This window comes from Pristis pectinata, chromosome 13, assembly GCF_009764475.1.
Source record: "Pristis pectinata isolate sPriPec2 chromosome 13, sPriPec2.1.pri, whole genome shotgun sequence".
NCBI lineage: Eukaryota > Metazoa > Chordata > Chondrichthyes > Rhinopristiformes > Pristidae > Pristis > Pristis pectinata.
The window spans coordinates 25,517,481-25,534,967 of NC_067417.1; the positions used below are offsets into that span (position 1 = coordinate 25,517,481).

A 17,487-nucleotide genomic window follows, 5' to 3' on the forward strand; every position below is an offset into this window, starting at 1 on the left:
GTGAAGAATGCTGTTTTCTCTGGCCATTTTGTATTAACTCCTTGTTATAATGCTATCACTAATTTCTTTTCTAACCTGCAGGTGAGCCACCTTGCCTTTTTTTTTGCCAGGCAGGAACGAACAATTGTATTCATCCATGTGCTCCTTGTATGCTCACTGACAAACCATTGCCAGTTTTTTAAGTAACATTCCCCTGTTTATCTCAGCTAGCTCATGCCTCACGCCTCACGTCTTCATGGTTCTCTATATCTAGGTTCAGGGCCCTAGACTTGGAATCAACTCTTTCGTTCTCTATCTCTGTGAAGAACTCTATCATGTTATGGTCGCTGTTCTGCAAGGGTCCCCACACAACAAGATTGTTAATTAATTCTTTCTCTTTGCATTGTACCCAGTCTAAGTTAGCCTGTCCTCTAATTGACTTCTCCAATTATTGGTCCAAAAGACCCACCATGAATACATTCTAGGAATTCCTTCTCTATAGTATTAATGTTAATTGTGTTTGTCCAATCTATATGTAGATTAATGTCACCCATAACTGCAATTGTATCCTTATTGCATGCATCTCTAATTTCTTGCTTAATGCCATTTCTCCATCACTGCTGTTTCTATTCCTTGGTTTTCTTAGCTCAAACCATACAGGTTTTCCACATCAAGATCCCTCTTTACTATACACAGGTCCTTCTTTCCCTGTAAACAGTGTCTCAGGAATCTAAATCCATCCCTTCTGCATCATTTGTTCAACGACGCATTCACCCAGTGTATTTTTTTTTGTTTCTATATTCACTGGTGTAGGGAAGGTTGTAATCTTAGGAAGTAGTCCTAAGATTACAACCTTTTGAGGTCCTGCTTTTCAATGACTCCTAACTCCTTAAATTCGTATTTCAGGATTTCATTCCTTTTTCTACAATTTTGATGGTACTGATGTGACAAGACGACTAATGGCTGTTCACCCTACCCCTTCAAAATGGATCATAGTTGCTCCAAGACATCCTTGATCCTACAACCAAGAAGGCAACATACCATCCTGGAGTCTCATTTGCAGCCACAGAGTTACTTGCCTACTCCCCTTACAATTGAATCCCTTATCACTATGACCCTCTGAGTCTTTTTCCTCCATTTCTGTATAGCCGAGATACCACTGGTGCCACCAACATGGCGGTTGCTGCTTTCTCCGGGAATCCATTTACCCCAACAGTATTTAAAATTGTGTATCTGTTTGAAAGATGCCCAGAGGATCCCTACACCATTTGCCTCTGCCTACTATCATGTGTTATAGTCACCCACCTTGCTAAATGTACTATCCTCAGTAATGTAGATGTAAATACTTCACAGTGAACTAATAACGGAAGAAATGACAAGGATACTTGCAAAGATTATGGCAATCATAAGACCATTTTTTTGATTGTTTCACATTTCCAGTATCTCCAGATTATTACTTTTCCTCCTTGAGAGGTTGTCTCTTAGAATTGTTTTCACTCCAGTTCTGTGGGTTCTGAGGTGGGTGATGAAGTCAATGTTGGGCCTGCAAGCTTTTCCATAGATGGGACAGAAGGGGCCAGATGAAATGGGTGCATGGTTAGTTTTGGAGGTGGTTTGCCCATTCTGCCCTTTACATTGTACTTCTGTGTGCTTCCAATGAAGAGACTGGAGATTCTCAATAGCAACTCAAATACTACCGCACCATTTTGTAGGGTCATGGGCCAAGTATTCCACAGGTTGGTTAGGATGTTACACTTTTTCCAAGGAAGGTTTGGCAATATCCTTGAAATGTTTCAATAACCACCTAGCTAACTCTTGCCATGGTACACCTTGAAGAAGTGTGTCTGGTTTGGACATGCAAAATGTTAGTGAATAAGGCCTGTCCATTGGAGCCAGCTGGGTGTAAGTTTCATTTCGGTGCTGGAAAAGAATATAGATGTTGGTTCGCTTATACTGCCAGTGGATTTGGAGGATTTTGAAGAGTCATTGCTGGTACCTTCTATAGGTCTTGGAAGCATACAGGAGGGCAGGGATCACTCCTTATTTGCTTATCACTGCAGGTTGGTAGAGGATCCTTGTTTTGCGAATGTTGACTTTAAGGTCCATTCTCTCTTGTATACTTAATTGTACAAGTTGGCAGCGACTTGGAGCTCAGCCTCCAAGCTCCATGTGAAGTGATAAAGCAGCCTTGCTTGATGGCAAATTTGAGAAAATTTCTCCCAACTCTCACTCTATTGAAGGATCTTCACAAGTCAATGTTGGACCGACCACTTCCTTTTGGTTTTGAAGGTCTCAAGAAACTTGCAAAGATATCTCTTCTCAGGCAGCACCTCACAGAGAACATGAGGACCAGAAACCAAAAGGGAGTCACAGAGCATCCACTGCATCTGGATTCCCTGATATTTCGTAAACATTCTTTGGGCTGGAAACTCCACTACTTTTCAAAGGGGGAACAACTAGCACCTGCGTTCTTTATTAATGTGTTAACTACAACTCAAAATGACTGCTTTATCATAAAAGGCAAACATGTTTTAATGATGTCTTTGTCTAATTTTTACATTGATAATTTAAAAGCAATTGAAGTTTGAATTGCAGATAGAATTAATAAATAAAGGTGTGGTTCATAACACAGCTACAGCATCAACCATTTTCATAGATGTGCGTGGATTTGATGTGACAAATAATGATGTGCTGGAATGATAGCCAATTGATATTAATTTCACTGGGAGCTAACGGAATGTAAAAATAATAGTTTATGAAATCAGGTCATCTTGAATTGATATTTGCATTGGAATTTCTTTTCTGTTAAAGAAGAAAACATTATTATAATAGTTATCCTGAAATGTAACTTTTTTTAAAATTTTGTGCAATTTCCATATATTATTCTTGTTGCTACTCACTGTATTTTTGACCATTTGTCTAGAAACGCATAGCTCATGGCTTGGTTCCTGCAGCCACCATTGCTCCAAGAGCTGCTGTTCCCCGCACACCGCCACCTCGTAGTCCCAATTCTTCTCCCGAGAGACCAAGGCACGTTATTTTCATTGTACTTTTCATGCTCGTCCCAGAAACATTACTCCAGAAAGATTTTTGTTTGTAAAAGAGTTTAATTGAACAATTTATGAAATATCTGTGAGGTCTTTGCGGAGACACTAGAGAGACTGGGTCTGTTTTACCCAAGCAGAGAAGGTTAGAAGGAGACATAACTGAGGTATATAAAATTTATAAGGGGCATAGATAGGGAAGACTGCAGGAATCTTTTCCCCATATCAGAGGCAGATAAAACTGGAGAACATAGACAGGGTGAGGGGTAAGAGATTAGGGGGGAATGTGAGGGGGACCTTTTTCCACCCAGAGAGTGGTAAGTACCTGACATACACTGCCTGAGAGAGTGGTGGAAGCAAAGTTGCTGATAGGATTTAAGAAGTGTCTAGCTGAGCACTGGAATCACCAAGGCATATATTACTATGAGCCAAGTGCTGGAAGGTGGGGTTAATATGGATGGGTGCCCATTGGTCAGCGAGGAAGTGGTAGACTGTTTCCATGCTGTGTGATTCTCTGATCACTTCCACAACAAAAAAATTGTAATTGCTCTTTTACCTTGTCTGTATAAAGTGCTAGATTTCATTAAGTTACATATTTGATCTTGGTATCCTAGTTGCTTACATACAAATGCTAATTTAACTGTAATGAAATCTTGTCATGATTAGGATGGGGGTGCTGTCGGTGTGGGCAGGGCGAGGAGGGAATGGAGAGAAGTAATTGTGATTTATAAATCTATCTTAAAATTACACTTTTGGAAGCACATTGCACTGTTCAATTTTTTAAAAATTTTATCATTTCAGGTCAGCACTTGCAGCTGTGATTTTAACCTCGTGTTTGACCGGTCGTACTGTTGCCATTCCTCAACCACATCTGGCGCTGCCCCGTCAAAGGTCCTATTCTGAAAGTGATGGCACATGTTCAGAACATAGAAGCTTTCTTGAACCTTATGCCAGTATAAATGACCTTGGATTTAGGTATTTATATGATTTATTTGATTAGTCTGTTCAATGCAGTTCCAAATGTCAGTACATGTGTTTTTGTTTTAAATGAATGTATTGAGTTGGAAATCAATAAAAGTGGATGCTGGAAATCTAAAATAAAATGCTGGAAATGCACAAAGTCAGGGTGTATTGGTGGGAAGAGTAACAGAGTCAACGTTTTGGGTTGAAGAGCCTTTGTCAGAACTCAACCCTTTCTTCTGATGAAGGGTCTTCAACCTGAAATATTAACTTTATTTCTCTTCGCACATGTGTGGCCTGATCTTCTGAGTATTTCCAGATGTTCTGTTTTTGTTTTTGAGTTGGAATACAGTAGAACTGACCTGCTGTCCAGACCAACTGCCATTTTTCAGTCATTACTGTTTCCAGGTACAGAGGGCTGAACAAGCTTGTGCTCTGCACCTGGGAAGTGTCCCACAAAGAGGAATGAGTTCCAATTGATGACTTGGTCTCAGCTAGCTCTGGCCACCAAAATAGTCTTGAGGTTAGTCAGAGATATTTAAAAAATAAATTTAAATCTCATAATTGTAATTTTAAAATACTTCAAATACCAATATATATAATATAATAATATAATAATAAAAAAACATTGAAATAAAGTAAAATCGTTCATGTACTTTATTGGACTTGGGACACTGTCTGTCCATCAGCCAGTTGGTGTAAAGCTGAGGGGCTGGATGCAAGTGTATCTGTCCCCTTTGTTCAGGATATCAGTGCTTCAGCTCTGGATTCATTGGCAAGTCAGATGGTGGAGTTAGAGGTTAGAAGTGCTGACACCTGACCTCCTGCTCATCTCAGACCCGTGGGTTTGGTTGAGCATGAGCAGGTCTAAGACAAGCTGAGCTGCAGATGGATTTCATTAACTAAACTCAAAGTTTCCCTATTTCTTAAAATCTTTTTGGATTATCATTTAATTCTTTTGCTATCAATGATAAGTGGCCTAATATATTCCTCATGGCAACGCATATCCCCTTTCTGTGAAGTGGCTCACAATAATTTGTAATTCTCATTATTTTTACATAGGTCACAAAACTAAATTTTTCCCAGCTTTATCAATGCCCGGATATGTGAAAGCTTTTTATTCCAAAACTGGTGCACATCAGCAAGGCATTGAAAGTTGCATGCTCAGGACATCTGCTGACTGAATGATCAGGAACACTGACTTTTCAAGATCCAGGATGTATGTCCAAGTCAGGGTGGTGTGTGACTTGAAGGGGAACTTTGTGGTGGTGTTTCCTTGACCCTTGACTATGGGAAATGGTACTTTGGAATGAGTTGCAGCAGTTTATAGAATTATATAGCATGGAAACAGGCCCTTTGGCCCAACTCATCCATGTCAACCATGGTGTCTTTCTGAGCCAGCCCCATTTGCCTGCATTTGGCCCATATCCCTCTAAACGTGTCCCGTTCTTCTACCTGTCCAATGTCTTTTAAATGTTGTATTTGTAGCAGCTTCTACTGCTTTCTCTGGTATCTTGTTTCATTATATGTACCACCCTCTATGTGGGGAATCTTCTAAATCTTTCCTCTCTTACCTTAAACCTAATCACAAAGCAATGCTGACTATCCCTAATCAGTTCTTGCCTTTACAAATGCAGACAGGTCCTGTCTCTCAGAATCCCCTCCAGTAACTTTCCCACCAGTTCATAGTTCCCTGGCTTATCCTTGCAGCCCTTAAGTAAGTGCACAACATTGGTCACCCACCACTCTTCCGGTACCTTGTCTGTGGCTAAGGAAGATACAAAAAATCCCTGTTGGGGCCCCTGCAATTTTTTCCTAAAAGGTGCTGGGATACACTTGGTTAGGCCCTGGGGATTTATTCAGCTCTATGTGCCTCAGCGGCGCCAGCACCTCCTTCAGAGTGTTGATATGTTTTGAGAAAGAGAACATCACTGATGAGAAGTATTCATTTAAGACCTCCCCCCATCTTCTGTGGCTCCATACACAGAAGACCACACTGATCCTTAAGGGGACCTATTCTCTTGCTAGTTATCCTTTTGGGCTTTATATACTTATGGAATCTCTTGGGTTTCTTACTTGCCTTGCCAGCCAAGGATATCTCGTGTTTCCTTTTTGCCCTCCTGATTTCTTTCTTAAGTATACTCATATTTCTTGTATTCACTTGATCCCAGCTGCCTGTACCTGGCATGCTTCCTTTTTCTGACCAGAGCCTCTATTATCTCATATCAGCCAGGGTTCCCTAATTCTGCCAGCCTTGCACTTCACCCTAATAGGAACACGTTGGCCCTATCTTGCAAATATCAAAAGAATGCAAGTTTTGGTTGTTAGATGAACTACTGATTAAGTTGACTGCTTTACATAAATCTCCATTTATTTAACTGGAGCGGCATTCAACAAGACATGCTGGGAGTTTTCCATCACACTTCTAATTTGTGCTTGATATATGATGGAAAGATTCTGAGCAGTGAGGAGGTTGTGGTTACAAAATACCCAGTCTCTAATCTACTCTTATTTATGACACTGGTCAATGATGACTGCAGCATGTTGATGATGGAGGAATCGATGGTAATAACACAATGAAATTACATAGAGAGGGATCTTTAGTCTCTTTGTCAGAGGTGATTGTTGTCGGAATTGTGCGAGATGGTTGTTATTTGCCACTTGTTAGCTTGAGTCTGGATGTTATTTAGATCTCAGTGCCTGATGGGCTGCTTCTCTATTAGAGGATTTGTGAATTAACCACTGGCAAAATTACTTATTTCCAACCTTGTGATGGAGAGAAGGATGTGAGTGAAGTAGCTGAAGATGAGTGGGTGAAATACTTGTCTCAGTAACTCCAGCAGGGATTTCCTAGGGTGAGATGGTTGGCCTCTTGTAATTCCAGCTCCCTTCCCATATGCTTGGTGTGATTCCATTGACTTAGTGAAATGTTGTATTGATGTCCACTTGTGGAATTTAGTCTTTTGCTCATGTTTGGACCAGGACTGCAATGAGATTTGGATCTGAATGGTCCTGGCGGACCAATATTAAACATTAGCAAGGAAGTCACTGTGAACTAAGTGTTGTTTGATAGTACTTTTAACAAGCCCTTGCAATACCTTGCTGGATTTGGATTAGGCCAGTGGTATGGGATTTCGTTAGATAATTTGTGAATGGAACGTATATTCTACTTTGTTAATTAGATGCAAACTTTGTAGCTTGGCTAAAACTATAATTAATTTTGGATGTTTTTGCTATTCTAACAGGGATGGCGTTTGCTGTATGTGTGTAACTCTGGAAGTGAATACATGTTCAATGTTATTTTCCCTGTACTTCTATTAGTTGAAATTGGTTTATTATTGTCACTTGTACCAAGGTACAGTGAAAAACTTGTCTTGCATACTTTTCATACAGATCAATTCATTACACAGTGCATTGAGGTAGTACAAGGTAAACCAATACAGAATGCAGAATAAGTGTCACAGCTACAGAGAAAGTGCAGGTGGACAATAAGGTGCAAGGTCATAACGAGGTAGACTGTGAGGTCAAGAGTCCATCTTATCATACTAGAAAACCATTCAACAGTCTTATAACAGCGGGATAGAAGCTGTCCTTGAGCTTGGTGGTACGTGCTTTCAGGCTTTTGTATCTTCTGCCTGAAGGGAGAGGGAAGAAGGGAGAATGTCCTGGGTGGGTGGAGTCTTTGATTATGCTGGCTGCTTTACCGAGGCAGTGAGAAGCGTAGACAGTCCATGGAGGGGAGGCTGGTTTCCGTGATGTACTGGCCTGTGTCCACGACTCTCTGCAGTTTCTTGTGGTCCTGGGCAGAGCAGGTGCCATAATGAGCCTTGATGCATCCAGATAGGATGCTTTCTATGGTGCATCAATAAAAGTTGGTGAGTGTCAAAGGGGACATGCCAACTTCCTTTAGCCTCCTGAGGAATTAGAGGCACTAGTGAGCTTTCTTGGCCATGGCATCTATGTGATTGGACCAGGACAGGCTATTGGTGATGTTCACTCCTAGGAACTTGAAGCTCTCAACCCTGTAGACCTCAGCACCATTGATTAGACAGGTATATGTACACTGCCCCCCTTCCTGAAGTCAATGACCAGCTCTTTTGTTTTGCTGACATTGAGGGAAAGGTTGTCATGACAACATGTCACTAAGCTCTCTATCTCCTTCCTATACTCATTGTTATTTGAGAGATGGCCCACTACAGTGGTATCATCTGCAAACTTGTAGATGGAGTTAGAGCAGAATCTGGCCATGCAGTCATGAGTATATAGAGGACAGCCTCGTGGGGCACCAGTGCTAAGAATAATCGTGCCAGAGGTGTTGCTGCCTATCGTTACTGATTGCGGTCTATTGGTCAGGAAGTCAAGGATCCAGTTGCAGAGGGAGGTTTTGAGTCCCAGATCTTGGAGTTTGGTGATGAGTTTGCTTGGAATTATCGTATTGAAGGCAGAGCTGTAACCAATAAACAATAGTCTAATGTAGCTGTCATTACTGTCTAGATGCTCCAGAGATGAGTGTGGGGCCAGGGAGATGGCGTCTGCCGTAGACCTGTTTCGACAGTAGGTGAAATGCAGTGGGTCAAGGTTTTCTGGGAGGCTGGAGTTAATGCGTGCCATGACCAGCCTCTCGAAGCACTTCATGATGGTGAATGTCAGAGCCACCGGCCAGTAGTCATTAAGGCACATTACCTTGTTTTTCTTGGGTACCGAGATGATAGTGATCTTCTTAAAGCAGGTGGGAACCTCAGATTGAAGCAGGGAGAGGTTAAAAATGTCTGCAAATACCCCTGCCAGCACAGGATCTGAGGACATGGCTGGGGACGCCATCCAGGCCAGATGCTTTCTGTGGGTTCATTCTCCAGAAGACTGATCTTGCGTCCTCAACAGTAACCATGGGTTCAGGTTCATTGGAGGCTGTCAGGGTGGATGGTGACATACCAATCCCTTTCTGTTCAAAGCTTGCATAGAATGCGTTAAGCTCATTGGGAAGGGATGCACTGTTGTTGACGATGCTGCCCAACTTCATTTTGTAGCCTGTTATAGCATGTAAACCCTGCCACAACTGACAGCTGGTCTGGGACTCTATTTTAGACTGATATTGTCTCTTTGTATCTTGATTTTTTTTTGTAAAGGTCAGGGTCACCTGATTTGAATGCTGCAGTCCTGGACTTCAGTTGGGAGTGGATCTCCCAGTTCGTCCATGGTTTCCAGTTTGGGAACACCTGTATTGTCCCTTTAGTACACAGTCCTCAACACGCTTGCTGATAAAGTCCATGATAGTGGTGACATACTGATCTAAGCTGGCAGCTGAGTCTTTGAACATGGACCAGTCTACTGACTCAAAGCAGTCACACAGAAGCTAATCCATTTCCTCAGACCAGCATTGTACGACTTTCTGTACTGAATCCTCCCATTTCAGCTTCTGTTTGTATGCAGGGAGAAAGAAGACAGTCTGGTGGCTTGACTTACCAAATTGAGGGTGGGGGGGGGGGGGGGTGGCTCAGTAGGCATCTCTGGTTGTTTTGCAGTGGTCAAGGGTGTTTGGGCTCCTGGTGGGACAGGAATATGCTGTTAGTATTTTGGTAGCACACTCTTGAAGTTGGCCTGGTTGAAGTCACCTACATTGATGAAGAGGGCCTCAGGGTATCCTGTTTCAAGGCTATCGACCACAGATCATAGTTCATTAAATGCAGGCGTCATGCTCGTTTGGGGTGGGATGTAGACTGCCATCAGGATAGCTGAATTGAACTCCTGTGGCAGGTAGAATGGGAGGCACTTTGCCATTAGATATTCCAGGCTGGGTGAGGAGGAACTCACCAAGACTGTTATGTCCGAGCACCATGAGTTATTGATTAAGAAGCAGACCCCTCCGAGGATGCTGTAAGGTCCATTCGGTGAATTGAGAAGTCCTCAGGTTATATGGCACAGCCAGGTGAAGCAGGTGTAAGCCACGTTTCGGTGAGACATAGCACACAGCAGTCCCTCAGTTCTCTTTGGTAGGTCAGTCTTGCCCTTGGTTCATCAACTTTGTTCTCAATGGCCTGGACATTAGCTAGTAGTATGCTTGGGAGGGGGGTCTCATATCCACACTGTTTCAGTCTCACCTGCAGCCCAGCCCTCTTACCACGCTTCTGAGGTAAGCGGCTGCATCTGGTCGATCCTGGAGTGGAGCCACCTGGACTGGCAGGTAAATAATTGCTTAAGGACAGACCTGGAAGACCTGGAGTGGATACATCTGGACTGGAAGGTAAGTTGTTGTTCCGATACAGGTCTAATCCTAAGGTCCTGAAGAGGAGTGGGCTGCCGCAGCAGATAAGTGGGGTCATCTAGGGGACCCTCAGCATTGGGACTTGGCCCCAGGTACTCCATAGGGTCGGGCTTCCGATCTGGAGGGCCCCTGGTGTCAGGCCTCGGCGTCAGGTGTTCCCGCAGGTCAGGCCTTTGGGTTTGGCCTCCGATGGATGAGCTTCAGGGTTTGGCCTCCGATGGTCGGGCCTCGGGACTCAGCCTCCGATGGTCGGGCCTCTGGGTAAGTTGGGTCACGGGGGTTGGCATCAGGTGCTTCTGCTGGTTAGATCTTCACTCAGTTCTCTGCGTCGGGTGCTCCAGTGGAGTCTGGGAGTTGGGTCTCAGTGGTGGGGGCTCGGTGGGGTTGGCTCTTCACTCTGCACAGGCTTCCACGTGGACTTGCCCGTCCTAGGGCTTGCTGGTCGTTTCCATTTGGGTCTGGGTGTCAGGTCGGTAAATCAATAGTTCCTGGAGGTCGGAAGATTGCCAGCCCTGTAAGAAGATTTAAAAGAACATTATTAGTAATTCTTAGAGAGACAAAATCTAGATTTTGTAGAATGATTATAGTAAAAGTAATGAGTAGATCTGCAGAGAGCAGCTTGCAATGAGTCGCCATGCTCTGGCGCCATCTTGCTTTGTAGATATGCACATTTTAGACAATTGTGGAAATCTGTTATTTGCTTCCATTAATAATTTCTGCTTTTCTTTTAAAGGAATGAATGGCAAAGCCCTGTAAGGGGTAGACCTCCATTACCATTGCCTTCCAATTCTGATGAAGAATATCATGATGAAGAAGAGGAAGAAGAAGGTGGTCTGGATTTGGAACAGCTGTCAAATAAATCAGATCAACCACATTACTATGTTCTAGAGAAAGAAGGAGAGCTACAGAAAAAGGAACTGATATATGCTGTTCCGTGCAAAGAGAAACAGGTGATTGTTTTACATTTGATGTATTATTGGATATAAATAAGCTGTGAAAGGAATTGTTTTGAATCTTGGTATACGCTTGAGCATTGTATTACAGCTTTTAATGTAGGAATGGAGCAACCCCAGGGAGTCAAGTATATATTTGAATTATTCAAATTGAGACATAAGTTTACGGAGTTTCTTAATGACCCTAGAGATGAAAGAAAGTGGCCAAAGTTCTATTTGTCATTTTGCTATACTGGTAAGAAATTTAAATTACTTTCACCCCTGCATGGCCTACTTGTTTACTCTAAATCAAAGGTGTGCAAACTTTATATACATTGAGTGCACTACTTGTCAAAAGATTTAGCTGGAACACACCATCTTCTTTCAAAACCTTTTTTTTTGTGGCTAATTGGTATAATCTATTCAAATCATAGCTGGAACATGTCTAACAATGGGTCTTTTCCTGCCATATTCGGTGCTCCCAGAATCTGTCCTTTATCCTGACCTTGTTCTTCTCTGCTTCTCTGGATAAAATGTAAGCTCCTCCAGTTAGATGCCAGGAAGTTTAAAATATTGTCCTCATTTCCTCACCACAAGACCTTTGCCAGAATGCTATTCCTCTTCCCCAGCCACTGTATAAATTGTTTTGTTATATAGTGACTTTCAAAGAGCTTTCAAAAATGTATCACGTTGGAGGTTGTTGCACAAGTTGGAGCAATATATAAACTTGGATTAAGGATTAGTTAATACATATAAAACAGCAGTGATATGCACATCATTTTCAGGAATGACAGATTATAAGTAAAAGGATGTGGCAATGGTCAGGGTTCTTCAACTGTTTAGTCTCCAGGTCGACCATTGCTATCAGGCCAGAGATGACAAGCATAAGGGAGAAGTGCACAAGAGAAGGGCCCCCATAGGATATGGGGCCCACATCAGAGCTTGCAGATAAAGGCAAAGTGACCTTGATTTTTTTTAGAAGAACAGTAACTCTGCAAAGCATTGTTGTCACATCAGATGGTGTGCATCGTCTTCAGCTTTCTAGAAGCAGAGCTGCTCTCTGGCAAACCTGATGAACAATGGGTGTGAAGTTCACTACTACACTCAATTATTTTGCTCTGTAGTTCCTTCCATATATTTCTGGAGATATCTCAGGGTCAAGCAGTTTGCTGAATTATAAATTTATATTTTGGGTGTTTGTTTCCAAGGATTGGGACTTGGGAAAACTTTCCCCTGTGATAACAAAACCAGAATGAAAGGGCACTCAGTTTTGTTTCACTGGAAAGATGCCGTATTGAAAGGAAAACTTGGGAATTTGAAAGGGAAGGGGAAACACCCTTGAACATCAAAGTCATTGAATGAATATTGCTAGAAAAGAGATGATAGGTCTCCTAAGGGGAGGGTTTGTTGATTTGAAGAGGATGATTAAAAATAAAGATGCATTTAATATGTTGTTTCCCCTTGTATTAGTTGGTTTTATAAAAGAAGAGGAGTGGAATCCTAAATATTTGAACCCTGGATGTAATATGTGGTAGTAAAGAAATTTGGATCTTAAAGTTGTAGCAGAACAAACTGCCAGGGGTTTCAGAAGGGGTTAAGGGAGGAAATTGTAGAGGTCCATGTAATTATATTTCAGGACTCTTTTGAGTGTCCAAGGACAGCTGAGCTAATTGGGATAATTACAAGTTGAATTGCAACAGCTGCAATGGGGAAAATTATCACAGATTCCAAAATGGTTGCTGCTGCCTAACAAGTCAAACAGGAGTCTTTGAGGAGTTGGCAGATTTAGAAGTTGGTGAAAAAGCAGTGGAGGTAATGTATATAGACTAATAGTCTCTCTTTTAATGTTTCCTTGGAGAAGGTTAAAGTACATGATATTGTGATGTATAAAACAAACTAAATTTTCAAAAACGGTTGGAATGCCGTAAAGACTAAGAATTAAGGGCTGACTTTCAGTGGTTGGAGTGATTTGTGTGCCCAACCCATCCATACCAACCAAGGTGCCCATCTAAACTCGTCCCATTTGGTCCATATCCCTCTAAAACCTTGCACCTGTCCAAATGTCTGTTAAACATTGTAATTGTACCTGCCTATATCACTTCCTCTGGTAGCTTGTTCCCTTTACTTACTATCCTCTGTGGAAAAAGTTGCCCTTCAGATCCCTTTTAAATCTTAGTCCTCTCACTTTAAACCTATGCCCTCTAGTTTTGGATTCCTCTACCTTGGGGAAATGACTTTGGCTATTCACTTTATCTATGGCCTTCCTACACTTTGGGGGTGGAGGAGAAGTCCTAGCCTATCCAGCCTCTCCTTTTGACCCAAGCTGTCAAGCTGTCAGTCCCAGTAATGTCCTTGTAAAATTTTTTCTGCACCCTCCAGTTTATTGACATCCTTCCTATAGGAAGGTAATGGATTTTCTCTTAAAGCAGAATGGAGTGTAAGCGTCAAGAGGTAATTATGAGCTTGCATATGTGATCTCAGTTGGAGTACTATATACTGCATTGGTGGAAATGCTACAGGAAAGATATGGAGGTATTAGAGAAAATTTCATGTCAATTTACCTTGATACCACATGGTGTGAAATAATACAAAGAAGCACATTGGAAAAATTTAGTCTTTTTATTGTTAGACAAATGCAGATTACAGAACAAAAGAGAAATGTTAAAAATATTGAAATGATGGGACAGGATACATAGAACTAGACTGCAGAATTTAAGGCGTCAGGAATAAGAGGCAAACAGATTTTGTAGAAAACAAATCTAAACAGTTTAGAACAGTTGAGCAGAAAAATCTCTTTACGTAGTTAAGCTGTGAGTTTTCCTTCTGTGGCTAGTGAGGCAGAAATATTTAATTCATCAACATCATTTCACATGTATACTGTTTTTTGTTTTAAAGGGTGGGAAAAGTGCGATTAATACTATTTGCTTACAAGGCAAGTAAATACACACATGAATTTTTTTTGAGCCAAAAAGTGTGTTCCTGCATGAGAACCTCTGTATATCTGTGTAATTTTTGTAATTGAAATGTTAAGTTATTGTTCTTGTGTCAGTTCTGTTGGTTCAGTCAAAGAACCCTGAGCATTAATTGAGAAAGAGCAGAGAGTTTCCTTGGTTTCCTGCTTTCCTCACCTGATGCTACTAAAAATAGATTAACTGCTCATTAATTTCATTGTTGTTGTATGAATTGCTGGGTTGTTTTTTTTTATTATAACTGTTTAATTGTCTGTCAAGAGCTTGGATTACTTCTGATGGATACAATAAGCATTTTAGCTTGTGTAAAGCATTTTTGTTGTACAGTATTGCAAAACCTTAAAATAGGCCTGATCTCACTTGTGACAGTAAATGAACACCACCAGCCATTGGTAGCACTTGACTATCAACTTTTCTAATCTTTTGTACTGTATATTCCTGTCTTCCAAGAATCTAATGAGCACAATATTTTCAACAGACCCATGTGATCAGAGCAGGCAACTTTGTATTTCATTAACCAATCAGATGAAGAATTGAGACTGAAACAGAATACCTAATTCAGTGAACAAAAACTTGGGGGGGAAAAGGGGAATGAAAGATTGTATTACGAAAGAATCAACAGAAGGAAAGAAAAGGAATATAAAATGTTGATCTCCCATAATATTGACACTTTGCACATCTAATATTATAAATTAGACAGGTTATTCAATAAACGAATAGACCTTAAATCTTTTTGAGTTCAGTATATGTATAAAATAATTTCATGCTCTTTCTTGTATTTCAATGGCCAGTTGAGTCTTTTTGCATAGTAAGTTTCTTATGCAACTTCTGGAGGGCCAGGAGCAACAACTTCTCAATTTGCACATTTAATTCTGCATATGCAATCACTAGAAGTTTGTTTTATAGTTTAATGTTACTTTTACAGCAAAGTATCTCCAGTGTTTTCCATTATAGCTTCTTCATAAGTGGTCATCAGTGATAGTGTCAAATTACCACAATTTGTGACTTTTGCACAGAGAAACCATTTAATTCAAGAATGCTATGATTTCTATATACTTGAACTATTTTGTTTTAAAATGAGACTTCATATTTTAGAGCATTTTTCTGGAATTTTAATTTGTTATAAAGTAATAGTATGGAGAGATGGTGCACCTTTGCAAAACTGTAATCGATTTGTTTTTTTTGTTAGTCATGTGTATATAGGTTTATTGGTATTATTCTTTACGCACTTCTTTTGAACTGCTCCTTTGCTAGTCCAGTGCCATTTACCTGCTTTCCAGCATTATCTCCTGCAGATCCCTCTTCACCCCAGCATAGGCATATTTGCAAAAGGCCCAGCATAGTTCTTTGAGTCAGCTGCAGTTATAAAAGAGATGGCTTGATTTCTAATTCATTGTGCAATTGTCCATGTAGTCCATCTTGCTGAAAATGCAGGTATATTTCAAAGCACAGTATTTCCATTTAAGTGGTTGGTGGCCATATGTGTAAACAAGAGTAGCAATGTTTTGGAACAACAGTGTATTTCAGTTCTGATCACTAACTTATATGGAAGTTGTCTAAACAAAAGCCTGTCCAACTACCCAAACTGAGAGAGAGCACAAGCTACATAGGATTCTGTGAGGACCAATGCAAATTTGATTTCTTCCTATTTAAACCATTAATGAAGAGTTAATTTACTTTAATTTCCCCTCACTCTGTCACCCCACCATTTCAATATAATTCTACTTTGTTAATCTACCCAACTCTGCTCCCTCATTGTCCCCACCACTCTGTTTCTTCTCCCATTTATCCACCCCCTCCAAATGGAACTCCTGCCTCTTTCATCACCCCTGTGATTACCTGTGGTGTTGGACTGCTGAGCTCTGTTGTAATGGGCCAATTGTCATCCCTATTGCTTTCCTGATGGGCTGGTCAACTTTGCTGTATTTTCAGAGGCCAGCAGACTTCTTGACAACTCTCAAAGTGGTCTGTAAATCATGTATCCATCTTGTACCATCTCCAGACTGTGTAAGAGAATAATTCTGGAGTTGGCACAGCAGATGGACCCAGGAGAGAAGTTCCTATTTCTGCACAGGACTCCATGGGAACTCTGAGCAGTAACAGTCAGTGTAACACAAGATAGTACAGCAGATGTGGATTCTGAGATTTCCACTTGGATTTGCATGTAATTCGTGACAGAGGCACTGGTGTTGCCATGGAAGATCTGTCCCTGTATTTTTGAAACTTTTCTCATTTCTGAGAAATTAATAATTGAACCTGGTTGTTTGAATTTTTGTTTTTTTTATCTATGAAGGATGAAATCCCAATATCGATGAGCAGTGAAATGACTGATGTTTCTTCCTATGAAGCAACATCCATCACTCGGATACATGAATCAAAACCTGGACAAGGTAAATAATGGATTACTGGATATGTATTGTGCACCTTGAGTTTAGAAGTGTTAATCCTTTTGATATTCCAGAAGATGTAAGTATACACTGTTCTGCCTGTGACTGCCTAACTGCTTTATCATATTCATTAGAAATTATCTTAGTGTTTCATCAAAGGGATTTGTTGAAGTGATCCAGATTTACTGCTCTAACCATTTGACCTGTTCTAAAGGAAGTATTATATGGCCCTTTTGGTTGTTATGCTTTATTCAGACTGAATTGTATATTCTGGAATATACAATTTATGCCCAGTGTACGAAGGCACTAAAAAGACTAAGTATCAAGGGGATTGTTAGAAGACACCAAATTTGTAGATGTGGGAAGATAAGAACATTTTCAAAATACAGGTTATTTTAACATCCAGAGAAAGAATGTGATCAGGAGCTATCATGAGGTGACAGTGAGGAAAGAGTGCACAAAAAACAAAAGCTTGGTTTTATGTCGCACTTTCCATAGAATAGTGATATTTGATATTTAGCAGAGCAAAGCTGATGCATGCAAGATGATTAATTTCAAGTTTAGAAGAGCCAGGAGAATAGGTAGAAAGGAAGACAAGGTTTTCTGTAACTTCAATTTCTTAGACAGTGATGAGAAAAGCTTTAGAGGGAGTTGGACAGGTTTTAGCAAATTGCTTTAGAAAATTGTAGCCATCAGGAAAGATTGGATAAGCTAGATTTATTTTCTTGGAATGGTGAAGACGGTGAGGACTTAATTGAAGTATGCAAAATAGTGAGGACTAATTAAGTCCTTCATATTTACTCTGAGGTCTCTGTTTAGTTTATGAACTAAGTTTGGTCTCTCATTAGTTTATATAATTCTTGTTAAAGAGGCAAGTCATTGATGTGACCTGCATTTAAATTCTTTTAAATGCAGGTCACACCAATGACTCTTTGGACTTTAGAAAAGGGTTAT

The 17,487-nt window shown here is 40.8% G+C and overlaps 1 protein-coding gene across 3 annotated transcripts in view; it reads left to right on the top strand.

The window, feature by feature from the left end:
• The window catches only part of cep89 (centrosomal protein 89), a 104,157-nt gene that overhangs the window by 6,375 nt on the left and 80,295 nt on the right, over window positions 1-17,487 (top strand). For all 3 annotated transcript variants that reach the window (XM_052028227.1, XM_052028228.1, XM_052028229.1), the window contains exons 2-5: window positions 2,903-3,009; window positions 3,825-3,998; window positions 10,979-11,195; window positions 16,440-16,536. In XM_052028227.1, the coding sequence (XP_051884187.1) occupies window positions 2,903-3,009; window positions 3,825-3,998; window positions 10,979-11,195; window positions 16,440-16,536 (595 nt within the window). The remainder of the gene's footprint in view (window positions 1-2,902; window positions 3,010-3,824; window positions 3,999-10,978; window positions 11,196-16,439; window positions 16,537-17,487) is intronic.